The following is a 14831-nucleotide window of genomic DNA, read 5'->3' as shown; positions in this document are numbered from 1 at the left end:
CGCCCCTGCCTGTGCGGGGGAGGGCAGCACGGGTACCCCAGCCTCTCTACCCCCGCCTCCTGCAAGCAGCCCCACTCATGCCTTCTCTGCTCCTGCCCTCCTCACTCATCACCTCTCCTTCCACAGCACTCCCAGATCAAAACCAAGCCCCCCCAGGCAGCTGGGCCCAGCTCACCCCAGAGGCCACCAACCCCTAAAAAGACCAAAGCACCCTCACCGGGGCCCCAGGAAGATACAGACACTGAGGAGGAGCAGTCAGGTTAGAGTCTGTGGGAAGAGGCCTTGGTCTGAGGGAGGAGGGCTGGGGCCTGGACCCCTGGATCTGAGGGAGGAGGACTGGGGCCTGGACCTCTACGTCTGAGGGAGGAGGGTTGGGGCCTGGACCCCTAGGTCTGAGGGAAGAGGGCTGGGCCTGGACCCCTAGGTCTGAGGGAAGAGGACTGGGGCCTGGACCTCTAGGTCTGAGGGAGGAGGACTGGGGCCTGGACCTGGGTCTGAGGGAGGAGGACTGGGACCTGGACCCCTGGGTTTGAGGGAGGAGGGTTGGGGCCTGGAACTCTGGCCTGAGAGAGGAGTGCTAAGGTCTGAACCCCTGGATCTGAGGGAAAAGTGCTAGGGCTGGGTTCCCGGGTCTGAGGAAGGAGGGATGGGGCATGGAACCCTAGCCTGAGAGAGGAGGGTTGGGGCCTGGACCCCTGGGTCTGAGGGAGGAGGTCTTAGGGCCTAGACCTCTGGGTCTGAGGGAGGAAGACTGGGGCTTGGACCCCACTGAGTCTGAGGGAGGAGGGCTGGGCCTAGACCTGGGTCTGAGAGAGTAGGGCTGGGGCCTGGACTCCTAGGTCTGAGGGAAGAAGAAACTAGATTCCAGATAAATGGAATGGGAGGAGGGGACTCATGGCTCAGATTACTGGAACTAGAGGGCATTTGAAGTTGGGTTTGGGGTTCCCAGATCTATGCTCAGTACCATACTGGGAAGGAAGGGTTACCAGACTTCCCAGAAGATGAAGTGTGCCCTTCTCGTTGACTGAGCCTCTCCTCATAGGAGGACAGGACAATGGAGCAGACGACTCCGGGGACACTGAGGATGAGCTGAGGAGGTAGGCTGGATGTTGTATGGGGCACCTGGCCCTGGTGAGCATCCACCATGGGTGCTCATCCTCTCCCACTTGGCTGCCAGGGTGGCCGAGCAGAGGGAGCAGAGGCAGCCCTCCGGGCAGGAGGAGAACGGCGAGGACCCATATGCAGGCTCCACAGATGAGAACACAGATGATGAGAAGCACCCGGCGTCCCCCGACCTGCCAATTCCTGAGCTCCCAGGTTGGAGAGCCCGCCATCTCTCTGAACTGGGATCTTGTCCCTTCGTTCCTTGCCTTGCCCCCGCCAGCCCTAGGATCTCTGTGCCCCAGACCACTCCTCACTGTGGCCACCTCCATGTTCTCCTGGCCGCTCCCCTTGTCTTCAGCGTCCTCTCTGAAACTTCCTCTGACTTCAACTCCTCGTAAGAAGGAAAGGCAAGGAGGGAGAAAAGGAATGGAAGGAAAGAAAGAAAGATGGGAAAACTGCAGAGGTTGCAGGGGTGGGAGCATGGAAGCCTGAGCCTCCTCTGGTCAAGAATGGAGGGAGAAGCCGGGCGTGGTAGCACACGCTTGTAATCCCCACGCTTGGGAGGCTGAGACAGAAGGATCGTTCAGGTTCGAAGCCAGTCTCAGCTGGCTTAAGAGACCCTGTTTCCAAATAAAATATAAAATAGGTCTGGGAGTGTAGCCCGGAGGTAGAGGGCCCCTGGGTTCCATCCTCAGTACCACTAAAAAAAAAAAAAGAATGGAGGGAGAAGTGGTCAGGGTTTGAGCGGAGGTGAGGTTTTGGGCCGCTGGAAAGCCTTGCGCACCGCTGCCATCTCTTGAGCTTTGATCCTCTAAAGTTCCAGAGGTGACAGCGGCAAGTCAGCGGCCTTCTGGAAGACCAGTGAAAATGGGAAGAGGAGAGTGCCACTCTGGAGGCCAGAGCCAAAGAGGGCACTGGCTGGACAGATGAGCCAGCCGGGTGAAGAAGTGGCCGCTCATCGTAGCCAGCCGGGCAGCTGCCTACAGTCCAGCTCCCAGAGCTGCGGTGCCGTCATAGCAACCGCCTTCCCTCCTAAAACCAGGAGGCTCTGAGGGGCTGCGGCCTGGGAAGTTCCTGCTCTGTGAGCACTGTCCTTAGCCTTGGCTGAGCCACCTCCCTGCCTTGGCTGCAAGTGTTCTGTTGTTCCAGGCTGATGCCTTGAAACTCGGGGAGCTGACACTTCCCTCTTCCTCCATCTCTCCTGCAGACTTCTTCCAGGGCAAACACTTCTTCCTGTATGGGGAGTTCCCTGGGGACGAGCGGCGGAAACTCATCCGATATGTCACGGCCTTCAACGGGTCAGTGTGTGAGAGAAGTGAGGTCCCGGGGAAGGCTCCGGGGCACAGTGGAGGGCAGGTTGTAGGAAGGAAGATGATCAGGAGGATAGAGAAGGGGCATGGCCAGCAGGCAGACACAGGTCTTAGAGTCCATGTGCCAGCCCTGTCTGCTGTGCTAGGCAGCCCCCGCGCATTGCCTCTGCCCCGGCTCTTCTCTAAAGGCAGGGTCTTGCCCCCTTCTGAAAGCACCGTCATGAGGGTCCTCACTCTGGCTTGGCAGGGTTGGTGTGTGGAGACTCACACACCACGGAGGCCCCACAGGCAGCCCCGGGGGTGTAGGAGGAAGGCTGGAGGTCAAGTGCTGAGAGGAGGGAGGCTGACTCCACCCTGTACCCTCTGCCTCTTCTCCTCCAGGGAGCTTGAGGACTATATGAGTGACCGGGTCCAGTTTGTGATCACGGCACAGGAGTGGGATCCCAGCTTCGAGGAGGTGAGCTCCAGAGGAGGTGAGCCCAACTTCACACCCCTGCCCTCCCCTTGATGACGTATTCCCATGTGCCCCCCAGGCTCTGATGGACAACCCCTCCCTGGCATTCGTCCGTCCCCGATGGATCTACAGTTGCAACGAGAAGCAAAAGTTACTTCCCCACCAGCTCTATGGGGTGGTCCCCCAGGCCTGAAGTACGCACTTGTGCATGTGTGTATGCCCGTATGCACACACACACCCACCCACAGAAGACAAGTTTAATAAAGGTGGCTTGGTTTGGAGTCGCTGCCTGGTTGCACTCAGGAGTCTCCCCAAACTCCCCGAGGCTCCCAGCTCACATCTGATGCTTGGATTTGCTTCCTCTCTGTGAGGGCCAGTGTGTGGGCTACCTGTCCTAGACTCTGGGAAGAATGCCAGGCCCCTCCATCAGAGGGGAAGGAGCTGTCTCCTCTGCCTGGCCCCGCATCCTGGTGCTGGTGAAAGGCAGAGAATCAGGAATCTGCCACTCAGTGCTGCCCCTTCACTTGCTCTGCTCCGCGGAGGCGTTTCTGCATCCTAGTTGTCCCTCCCTGGAGGGCTGGAACCCGGTTCACGGGTCTCGCAATTGAAGGTAGGAACTGAGCTCAATGTCAGGGAATCGGGACAGAAGAAAGGTCGGCGCTGTAGACGCACACCAGGCCATGGGCAAAGGCTGGGGGTGCCGGGGAGGAACCAGCCCAAGGCAGTCAGAAGAGCATTGCTGTCCTTGGAGAAGAAAGGACCTTGGAAAGCTGGACACAGTCCTTGTGGCTCCACTGTCCAGATGGCAGCTGCCAGATATGGATGGCTGCTTAAGTTAATTAAAATTAATGAAAATTTCACTTCCTCGGGCATATCGGTGGCACATTTCGAGTGCTCAGTGGTTACTGTCTTGACAGTGCAGATAGAGAACTCTTCTGCCACCGTGGAAGGTCCTGATGGACAGGGCTTCCCTGAAGGAATGTGTATTCGGGCTGAGAACTTGGACTTTATCGAGGTGTTGGGGAAATCTGGAGAGAGTTTGAGCCTGGCAGAGACCAGGCTGGAGTTGGGTTTGAGATTTGACCTTTGGGCCAAGCCCGTATATGTCAAACAACCAAGAGCTAATAATCTCACACACACCTTTCCCCCTCTTGACCTTTTGTGGGTGTGTATGGTACTGGGGATAGAACCCAGGGGCATTCTACCTCCAAACCACACCCTTAGCCCTATTTTTTATTCTTTATTTTGAAATTGGTTCGCACTGAGTTGCAAGGACCTCACAAAGTAGCTGAGGCTGTCTGTGAACCGGGATCCTCCTGTCTCAGCCTCCTGAATGCTGGGATTACAAGCGTGTGCCACCACGCCCAGCTAGTGACCTTTGTTTTTTTTTGTTTTGTTTTGTTTTGGCGGGTCTCCGGATGGAACCCAGGGGCATTTGACCTCCGAGCTATACCCCCTACCCTATTTTTTATTTATTTTGAAACTGGGTCTCACTGAGGTACAGAGGGCCTCACTAAATAGCTGAGGCTGTCTGCGAACTGTGCTCCTCCAGGTCTCAGCCTCCCGAATGCTGGGATTACAAGCATGCGCCACCTCACCCGGCTGACAACCTTTGTTTTTTGACATGAAGGCAGCATTAGACTGCGTGTTTCTTCATCCACCCACACTCGTACTGAGCACTCACTATTCCTGTGCGCTGGGGCTGCTGTAGCCAGTGAACCATAAACAGTGGCTTCAAACAACAGAAATTTACCATCTCAGAGGCCTGGAGGTTTGAAGTCTGAGTATCTGAGCTAAAAACCAAGGTGTAGGCAAAGCTAGCAATGTGGAAGCTTTATGGGTGAACCTGCTTGCCTTTGCCAGCTTCTTAGAGACCACCCATATTCCACTCCCTTCCCATAGCCAAGCCAGCCAAGGTCAACTGAGTCTCTGAGGTGGCATAACTGTACCTGCCTCTTGTTTCATTCTTCCATTTAAAAAAATTTTTTTTTCTCAGTAGTGGGGATGTAACCTAGGGGTGTTCTACCTCCAAGCTACACCCCAGCCCTATTTTTTAGTCTTTTTTTTTTTTGAAACAGTCTCACTGAGTTGTGAAGGTCCTCACTAAGTAGCCGAGGCTGTCCGCGAACTGTGATCCTCCGGTCTCAGCCCCCCAAATGCTGGATTACAAGCGTGCGCCACCACGCCCGGCTCATTCTTCACATCTAAAGGCACTGTGATTATACTGCGCCCACTTAGATCATCTGGAATAACCTCTGAAGAGCGGCCGGTTGGCCCCCTTAATTTCTTTTCCTGCGTTAATTCTCCTTTGCCATGCATTTCCAGAGGCCAGGGATTAGGAGGTGAGCATCCCGGGGAAGCCTGTATTCTGCCTGCCACACCCTCCGTGGCACTGAGGACGCAGTGTGAAGACAGGCACTTGTCTCTGCTCTCATGGGGCTGACAGCACGCTAGGCAGGGAGATCCGGGGAGTGTACATGCCGGGCAGTGGGAAGTGCGGTGAGAGCAAATTAAACTGGGGTAGGGGCGGCTTCCACTCTGCACAGACCTGGGAGATGTGCGGGAGCGCCTGCCCACCCAGCAGAGGGAAAACAGGCTCAAAGGCCCCGAGGCAGGGGCAGATTGGACATTCTCAAAGAGCAGCCGGGTACCATCAGGAGAACCACCATCTACGTGGACTCAGCTACTGCCTCGGTTGTGGGTAAATCCTCATCTGTAAAAAATAAGTTTGAACCAAATCAACACCTCTCAAATGAGTTTTTGTCCTTGAAACGGCGGGTGGTGTGGCTGATTAGAAGAACTCTGCAGGGACAACTCCGTATAAATATGGGTAAAGCAATACCGCCAGGTTTGAAGGAAGGGGAAACTTTATCCCTCCCTACCTAAGGCCTGAGGCAGCCTTAGATTGCAGCACAGTGGCATGCTCAGTCCCATGGGTCTGCTCAGTTCTACCCCTTCTGCTGAATACTTTCCACAACTAATCTCTTGTTCCATCTTGCACAACTTTCATGTATCTCAGCTCCGACAGCACCTCCTCAAGGCCCTTCCTCACACATACATAACAGAATACAGAGCCCATGGTATACTCTTATAGTATTGAGGCTGTCAGCCATTTACACTTTGTGTGTGTGGCGCTGGGGATTGAGCCCAGGGGCATTTTTACCTCCAAGCTACACCCCAGACTGATGATGATGATGGTGGTGGTGGTGATGGTGATGATGTTATTGTAGTTCTGGGGATTGAACCCAGGGACAGTCTACCTCCAAGCTACACCCTATTTTATTTTTATTTTGGAACAATGTTGCTACTTTGAAAGTCTCTACATGCTGAGTCTGTCCTCAAACCTGCCATCCTGCTGTCTCAGGCTCCCACATTCTAGGATTATAGGCCTGCACCACCACACCGAGATTATGATTTATTTACTTTTAGGTCTCCTAAGGATACTTTTTCTGCTTATGTGATTACTAATTCTCTTTCACTCCCATCTAAATACTTGAGTTTTGCTCCTCAAATTTACATTATAAGTCACCAGAAACTTATCTTTGTGTGTGGTGTGAGGTAAGGATCCATATTCATTTCCTATTGTTGCTGTAACAAATCACCATAGGCATAGTGGTTTTAAACAACACATTTATTTCCTTACAGATCTGGAGGTCCATAGTCCAGAATCATCTTTAATGGTCTAACAAAGTGTCCACACGTGGCAGGTCTTCAGCAGGTGTGGAGGCTCTAAGAAGGGACCCATTTCCTAGCCTTTCTAGCATTTAGAGGCTGCTTCAATTCCCCAGCTTGGGGCCTTCCACCACTCTAATCTCAGCTTCCATCTTCATGTTATCTTGTGACTCCTGTTGCTTTTTTTTCCCCATGTAAGGACCTTGTGATCACACTGGCCCTACCTGAAAAATCAGGATCATCTAGACATCTGCCTGCAGACTCTGGGTTCTGGGGATCAGAATATGAGCACCTTTAAGGGATAGTACTCTGCATACCATGGATCCCATTTTTCTCCTTGTCTCGTGGCCTCATTTACTGATAAATCTGTCTTTTCCCCGCTCCTACACAGCGGGGATCGGCAAACTGTAGCCCACAGGCAAAAGAGTTTTTGTAAATAGTTTTACTTATTTGTTGTGGTACTGGGGATTGAATTTAGCAGCATTCTGAGATATACTCCCAACCCTATTTCATTTTTTTTTTTAAAACAGAGTCTTAAGTTGCTGAGAGCCTTGCCGAACTGCTGAGGTTGGCTGCAAATCTGTGATCTTAGTATCCTAGGACTGGGATTTATAAGCCACCACCATGCCTGGCTTGTAAATAAAGTTCACTGGAACACAGCCACTTCCCTTTATGTATGTATGTTTAATAATGTGTATGGCTGCTTTTCTGCTCCAGCCACAGAGCTGACTAGTAGCAAACACTATGGCCTGCAAAACCTAAGACTACAATACAATCTGGCCCTGTACAGGAAGTTTGCCACCCTCTTATCTATTGTCATATGTCAGTATAAGCAGAGGCCTGTTTCTGAGCTCTCATTTCTCTCCGATTGGTCTGTTCCCAAGCCAATACCATAGACTGCCTTACTACAGCCTTGTGGTGATTCTTAGCTAGGGAGAGGATGCCAAAGCTCCCACGCTTGTTCTTGTAAATAGACCTGGCTGGTCCCTGCCCCTCGGCCACTACTTGTTTAGTGTCCAGTGTCTTCATTCAACCAGATGTTCACCACGGTGCCCCTAACACCTCATGCAGAGTGCAGCCAACAGTAGGTTCTTAGTGCAAATATATAGAACACGGAACAGTTCAATGCTAGCTCACTCATCCTTATAGTAGGAGGAACACTCTGAAAGGGGAACTGACTGCTGGACATGATGCTTGCCCCATTAAAATGCCTTATAAAACACCTGACTTAAAGATAAGGCATCTAGCCGAGTGTGGTGGGGCACACTCGTAATCCCAGTACTTGGGAGACTGAGACAGGAGGATCTGGGTTTGCAGCCAGCCTCAGCTACTTAGGCCCTCCACAACTCAGTCAGACCCTGCTTCAAAATAAAGAATAAAAAATAGGGATGGGGTATAGCTCAGAAGTAGAACGCCCCTGGGTTCAATCTAAAGTACCGCAAAAAAAAAAAAAAAAAAAAAGATAAGGCATCTGCATTCAAAGTGACACAGGTCCAAGTCCCTGCAACTCCTAGGGAGTGGCTTCAGAGCTGGGGCTTTTAAATGTCTTGTCCTGTCACTGACGTGCCCTTTACTCTTGCCTTCCTCACCAGGTGCATCCCAGGGCTCTTTCTACATTAGTACACGCAGCGCCGACTCTCCCCCTTGGCTGTGTGTTCCATTCCATGGCTGAGTCATCATTCCCTAGCTGGTCTCTACTGATGCGTATGTGGACTGTTTCCAGGCATTAGCCACAGCCATCATTCTGCAGTGAACATCCCTTATGCCTTTTTCCCATGTCTGAGTTTACAGGATAAATTCCTACAAGTGGAATGAATACTTGAAACAAGCAAGTGCTTTTGTGTGTGTGTGTGTGTGTGTGTGTGTGTGTGTGTGTGTGTGTGGTACTGGGGATGGAACCCAGGGGCATTCTACCTCCGAGCTGTACCCCCAGCCCTATATTTTATTCTTTATTTTGAAACCGGGTCTCACTGAGTTACAAAGGGCCTCACTAAGTAGCTGAGGCTGGCCGAGAACCACAATCCTTCTCTCTCAGCCTCCCCAATGCTGGGATGACAAGCCTGTGCCACCACGCCTCGTTCAAACAGGTGCTTATTTTTAAAAATTTTTTAAAATTTTTTATTTTTTGCAGTACTGGGGGTGAAAGCCAGGGACATTCTATCTCTGAGCCACACCCCCAGTCCTATTTTTATTCTTTATTTTGAAACAGGGTCTCACTGAATTCCAAAGGGCCTCACTAAGTAGTAGCTGAGGCTGTCCTTGAACCACGATATTCCCTGGTCTCAGCCTCCCAAATGCTGGGATTACGAGCATGTGCCACCACGCCCGGCTGCAAGTGCTTATTTTAAATGTCTCAGATCCAGTCATATGGCCAAGGTGGGGGCACCAAGTTAAACTTTTAACAACAATAGGAAGGAAGCTTGTTTGCTCACATTCCTCAGCAACCCAAGATGCTAGCAGACATTTTTCACCTTTGCCATACAAACGGGTGGGTGCCATACAAACGGGTGGGTGCCATACAAACGGGTGGGAAGAATCAGGCAGAACCCGTGACATCAAACCACAGTTCCAGATCCATGGCTTGAGACCCAACTCTGGTTGACCAGTTGCCTTCCAGGTGAGCAGAGTTCCTCAGTCTCTTAAATTTGTGTGTGTGTGTGTGTGTGTGTGTGTGTGTGTGTGTGTTACTAGGGGTTGAACCTAGGGCGTTCTACTTCTGAGCTACACCCCCAGCCCTATTTTACTTTTATTTTAAAACAGTGACTCAAATGTGGCATAGTGGTGCATGCTTGTAATCCCATTATTTGGGAGGTTGATACAGGAGGATTGCAGGTTCACAGCCAGCCTCAGCTGCTTAGTAAGGCCCTCTGCGATGTAGTGAGGCCAATTCAAAATAAAGAATTAAAAGAAATAGGGGCAGGGGTATAGCTCCTAGGTAGAATGCCCCTGGGTTTAATTTCCAGTACCACAAAAAAATTTTTAAAAATAAAACAGGGTCTCACTAGGTTGATGAGAGTCTCACTACTTGCTGCTGCTCTCCCGGAACCTGCGATCCTCCTGTCTCAGCTTCCCAAGTACTGAGATTACAGGCATGCAGCCTTAGTCTAAGTCTGAACCTGGAACAAATAGCCAAGCCCGCTCCCTGCCAGCTATCTGGAAGAGGCAAGCCCGTGCAGCTGCGCTTAGAAATCTCTTTATTGACGGGAGCTGACCGTGAGCCCAGCGGAGGGCTCACTCTCTCTCCCCCTGCCCCTCCGCCTGGTGGTGGCTGCGTTGATGAACCAGCAGGAGGCGTCTCTGGCCAAAGGCCTGGCCACAGCTGGAGCATCCGTGTCGCCCAGTGGCCTGGCTGCCCGGCGCGGTGGGAGGGTCGTGACACAGGCGATGGGCAGCCAGCTTGGAGGGAAATGAGAAGGCCTTGGGGCAGTGTGGGCAAGGATAGGGGCGGGCATCGGTGGCGTGGTGCGTGTGGCGGTGGGCCGCCAGCTTGGAGGGGTAGCAGAAGGACTTGGAGCAATCGGGGCACGGGTAGGGACGGGTGGGCGCGTGGGTCCAGAGGTGGGCCGCCAGCTTGGAGCGGTGGCCGAAGGCCTTGGGGCAGTGCGGGCAGGGGTGCGGGCGGGCGCCGCTGTGCGTGAGGCGGTGCGCCGCCAGCTTGGAAGGGTAGGAGAAGGCCTTGGGGCAGTCGGGGCAAGGGTGCGGGCGGGTGCCGCCGTGCGCTAACCGGTGCGTGGCGAGCTTGGACGGGTAGGAGAAGGCCTTGTCACAGTCAGGGCAGCGGTGCGGGCGCTGGGGCGGGGGCCGGCGGCGGGGCCGGGAAGGCGCGCCTCCAGCCGCGGTGGGCCCCGGAGCCGCCTGGCTGGACTTCTGCAGCGGGCCCTGGTGGGGAGCTGGGGGACAGGAGGACGGGTGGGCTCCAGGAAGCAGCCAACGCCCTGGGGCTATGCCAGCCTAGGCCCCTCAAAGTGTACCTGGGCATTTCAAATGCCACACCAATTTCCCAAATGATACTGTTTCTGCTCCCCCTTCCCCCCCTTCATCATCCTGAGGGGCTCCCAGGGGTTACCTACCTGGGTGCCCAAAGCTATTAGGCTTTCCTGAAGCTATTAAGGTTCCATTTCCAGTAATTACCCTGAAATCCCACACGTTATCCCCCTTGTGCCACCTGCAATTTCCTGGGCCCTACCTAGCAAACTGGTTTCCCAAAGCCAAACAAACGTTCTGAGGTGTTCTCCAGAACGACCCATTCCAGGGAACCCCGAGGAGTCATAATCCAGGGCCTCTGAACTCTGACCCCAAGATTCCCCAAGCTGTGATATTCCAGGGGAATGAGTCCTACTCACAGGTAGGGCCGCTCTCAGCTCCTCTGGCCACCGGGTCCTTGCCAGGGGAACTAGGATTCGTGGCCCCGGCCTCGGACTTCGTGCCGCGCTCCAGCATCCTGAGGATACAGGAACCTAGGGGCGGGGTGGGGAGAGGGCGAGGTAACGCCGGCGATTACCAGGTTGATGGGGATAGGGTCGAAGAGCCTAAAATCAGAGGTCAGTCTGTCTAGGACCGAGTTCTATGTAAGTCTGGGATCCTAAGACAAGAGCAGACGCGGCGGGAAGGCGGAGCCTAAAAGCAAACGGGCGGGGATATGCAAATTAATCAAGAAGCCAAGAAGCAATCCCGCTGCAGGTCGAACCCAGGATTGAAGCTTTGGACCGCTGGGCCTCCTTAACTCGGACTCAGCTTGGAGGCGGGGCCGCTCTGCCTCGGACGCCGTGCCCGCCGGGCGCGGGGCGGGCCCAGCCGGGTGCAGATGGGCGGGGCCGTCCACGCCCAAACTCCGGCCGCGAGAGCGGAGAAGGGATGGGCGGGTCTGCAAAAAGGACCTAGGTCAGTTGCTCGGCAACTCGGGCCAGGGGCGGGGCCTCCGAGCGGAGTGGGCGGGCCTCTTGCCGCCCAATCCCAGGGGAGGGGCCTAAGAGCGCAGTGGGCGGGACTTCACGTGCAAGGGGCGGCTTTACCCGGCTTTGGCCGTCTCAGTCAATGGACACCGCTCCAACCGCGTCCTTCTTGCCGCTCAGTGTCATCTCCGGCGTGGAACTGGAGCCGCGGAGGACGGAAGGGGAACCTGGAGGAAAACACAGAAGGAACGAGTCTTGTGTAGCAACCCGGAGACCCCTCTAGTGGACTTTTCCCTCTGGTTGCAAGCATCTGGGACTCCATGCACCCCTCAGAAGGGAGGCATTCGGTACTAATGCACAGCCCTCCGGAACCGAAGCATCAGGACCCAGATCGATCCTCCTCTGGGACATCCTGACTTCCAGCCCACAATCTATTTCCAGTGGACCAGGTGTCCGCGCCAGGATCCTCCTCACCTGCAGGCGGCCCCTCCCCGGGGGCGGGGCTGCGGGCCCCTCCCGCCTCGGCCGCCGCCCTACCCTCGGACCCGCGGAGCTGCACCTCCCGGCGCGCGCCAGGCCACCGGGGAGAGCTGCAGAGCCCAGCCTCATTTCCATCCCCTCCTCCCACGCCGGGCGGGAGGGGGCGTCGGCACGCATGCGCCTTTGCAGCTAATAGAGGCTGCGGGGAGGAGGGAGTGGAAGGAGGGGGTGGGTCACCGGGCAGCAAGTTCGTGAGCAGGCGCGCAGCTACCGACCTAAGGGCCGCTGGAAAGGGCAGCGCGGGTAAGGGGCCTACGGTGGCTCACTGGAGCCAAGCACGTGCAGGCTCCCACGGATGACTGTGCTTGGAGGTCTCGAGACCGCTCCTGCTTTATATGCATCCTTTTTTTTTTTTTCGTTTTTCTTTTGCAGTTCTGGGGATTGAACCTAGGAGCATACTACCTCTGAGCTATACCCCCAACCCTATTTTATGTTCTTTATTTGGAAACAGGGTCTTGGTAGGTTGATGAGTCTAACTACTTCCTGAGACTGTTCCTCGAACCTGCAGAATCCTCCTGTCTTTGCCTCCCAAGTATTGGGATTACAAGTATGCGCCAGCACGCCCGGTTTTGCATCCCTTTTTTTTTTTTTTTTTTTTTTTTTTTTGCGGGTCTGGGGATGGAACCCAGGGGCATTTGACCTTCAGGTTACATCCCTTGGCCTATTTTCTTTTTTTCCTTTTTTTTTTTAATTCTTTATTTTGAAACAGGGTCTCACTAAATTGCGGAGGGCCTCACTAAGTAGCTGAAGCTGTCCGCGAACTGCGATCCTCCAGTCTCAGCCTCCCAAATGCTGGGATTACAAGCGTGCCACCACACCCGGCTCTTTTAGTCTCTTAATTTCTTGAAATAGGGTCTCATTGAGTTGCAAAAGGCCTCGCGTAGCTGAGGCTGTCCTGGAACTATGATTCTCCAGTCTAAGCCTCCTGAATGTTGGGATTACAAGCATGCGCCACCACGCCCGGCGACAATGTTTTTATTTCAAACATACAGAAAAGTAGAGAAAATAATATAATTGTTTTCTGCATCATTAATAAAATTGGCAAGCATAGCCGGTGTGGTGGCACACGTTTGTAATCCCAGGATTTGGGAGCCTGAAACAGGAGGATCGTGGTTCCAGGACAGCCTCAGCTACTCGAGGCCCTTTGCAACGCAGTGAGAACCTATTTCAAAATAAATAATAATAATAATAATAAATAATAATAATAATAATAATAATAAAGGCTGGGGGTGTAGCTCAAAGGAAGAATGCCACTGGATTCCATCCCAGTACCACACACACACACAAAAAAAAAAAAAATTGGCAAGCATCAGGCCAGGGAATGTAGCTCAGTATAAAGTACCTGGGTATCATGCGTGAAACCCTGGTTTGATCTACACACAACAAAGAAGAAATTGGTCACAGTTAACGCTCATCCACTCATGGCCAATATTGTTTAATTTACCTCTACCCACACCTCCCAGATGATTCTGAGGCTAAATGGCAGACACCAAATCTCATAAATATCTTTTGTGGTCTAGGATTGAACCCAGGGGCATTCTACCTTTGAGTTACACCCCCAGCCCTATTTTATGTTTATGTTTATGGGTTTTTTTGGGTTTTTTTGCGGGTCTGGGGATGGAACCCAGGGGCATTCGACCTCCGAGCTACACCCCCTGCCCTATTTTTTATTTTTTTTATTTTGAAACAGGGTCTCACTGAGTTGCAGAGGGCCTCACTAAGTAGCTGAAGCTGTCCGCGAACCATGAACCAGGATCCTCCAGTCTCAGCCTCCAGAATGCTGGGATTAAAGCATGCGCCACCAAGCCCAGCTTTATTTTATGTTTAGTTTTGAAACAGGGTCTCACTAATTTGCTGAGACTGGCTGCAAACCTGTGATTCTCCTGTCTCAGCTTTCCAAATACTGAGATTACAAGTATGTGCCACCGAGCCTGGCTCATAAATATCTTTTGATTACACTTGGTTTGTTTGAATCAGAATTAAACAAGGCTACACATTGCATTATTTGCTGGGACTCTTTAGCTCCTTTCTCTCTCTCATATTTATTTATTTGTTTATTTATTTATTTGGTGCTGGGGATTGAACTCAGGGGCATTCTATCTCTGAGCTACACCCCCAATCCTATTTTATTTTATTTTTTGCAGGGAGATACTTGCTAAGTTTCTGAGGTTGGCCATGAAACTGTGATCCTCCTGTTCCAGCCTCTCAAGCCAATAGGATTATAGGCATGGGCCCAGCTTAGTTTTTTTTTTTTTTCTTTCGGTACTGGAGATGGAACCCAAGGGCATCCTACCTCCGAGCTATACCCCCAGCCTTAGTTTTTTTCTTTATTTTGAAACAGGGTCTCACTGAGTTGCAGAAGGCCTCACTAGGTATCTGAGGCTTCCTGCGAATCATGATCCTCTGGTCTCGGCCTCTTACATGCTGGGATTACAAGTGTGCGCCACCACGCCCGATTACTCGAAACATTTTTTTTTTTTCTTTCAGTATTGGGGTGGAACCCAGGGGCATTCTACCTCCGAGCTACACTCCCAGCCCTATTTTTTAATCTTTGTTTTGAAACAGGGTCTCACTGAGTTGCAAAGGGCCTGGCTAAGTAGTAGCTGAGGCTGTCTGCGAATCTGCTTCCTCCTGTCTCAGCCTCCCAAATGCTGGGATTACAAGTGTGCACAACCATGCCTGGCCCCCCAAACAATTTAACTGTATGAATGAAGGAAATAAGCCATGAAGAACCAGGTCACGTGTAACGTAGGCAGCAGCAGAGTCAGGATCTTTTCTTTCCTTTTCTTTTTTTTTTTTTTGTACTGGGGTTGGAAACCAGGGGCCTTCTACCTCTGGGCTATACTCCCAGACCTATTT

The 14831-nt window shown here is 52.7% G+C and overlaps 2 protein-coding genes across 9 annotated transcripts in view; one reads left to right on the top strand and one right to left on the bottom strand.

Moving 5' to 3' along the window:
- Positions 1 to 3061, top strand: part of XRCC1 (X-ray repair cross complementing 1) — a gene marked incomplete at both ends in the record, with an annotated part of 30995 nt that extends 27934 nt beyond the window's left edge. For 4 of the 8 annotated variants that reach the window (XM_080702359.1, XM_080702360.1, XM_080702363.1 and 1 more), the window contains 6 exons: positions 127 to 259; positions 1043 to 1097; positions 1178 to 1317; positions 2312 to 2406; positions 2800 to 2871; positions 2948 to 3061. In XM_080702359.1, the coding sequence (XP_080558485.1) occupies positions 127 to 259; positions 1043 to 1097; positions 1178 to 1317; positions 2312 to 2406; positions 2800 to 2871; positions 2948 to 3061 (609 nt within the window). The remainder of the gene's footprint in view (positions 1 to 126; positions 260 to 1042; positions 1098 to 1177; positions 1318 to 2311; positions 2407 to 2799; positions 2872 to 2947) is intronic. The other 4 variants (XM_080702358.1, XM_080702356.1, XM_080702362.1 and 1 more) reach the window with 3 other exon arrangements.
- A 6710-nt stretch (positions 3062 to 9771) lies between these two features.
- On the bottom strand, positions 9772 to 10980 carry ZNF575 (zinc finger protein 575; the record flags this gene model as incomplete). Its single annotated transcript, XM_080703198.1, has 2 exons — positions 9772 to 10430; positions 10884 to 10980. 2 exons carry the CDS (start codon positions 10978 to 10980, stop codon positions 9772 to 9774), a joined length of 756 nt encoding a protein of 251 aa, XP_080559324.1.
- Between the last annotated feature and the right edge of the window lie 3851 nt (positions 10981 to 14831).

The sequence above is a fragment of the Muscardinus avellanarius genome (genome assembly GCF_963383645.1).
Source record: "Muscardinus avellanarius genome assembly, chromosome: 10".
Taxonomy (NCBI): domain Eukaryota; kingdom Metazoa; phylum Chordata; class Mammalia; order Rodentia; family Gliridae; genus Muscardinus; species Muscardinus avellanarius.
Note: the sequence above shows the minus strand (reverse complement) of the source record. Positions and strands in the feature narration are given on the sequence as shown.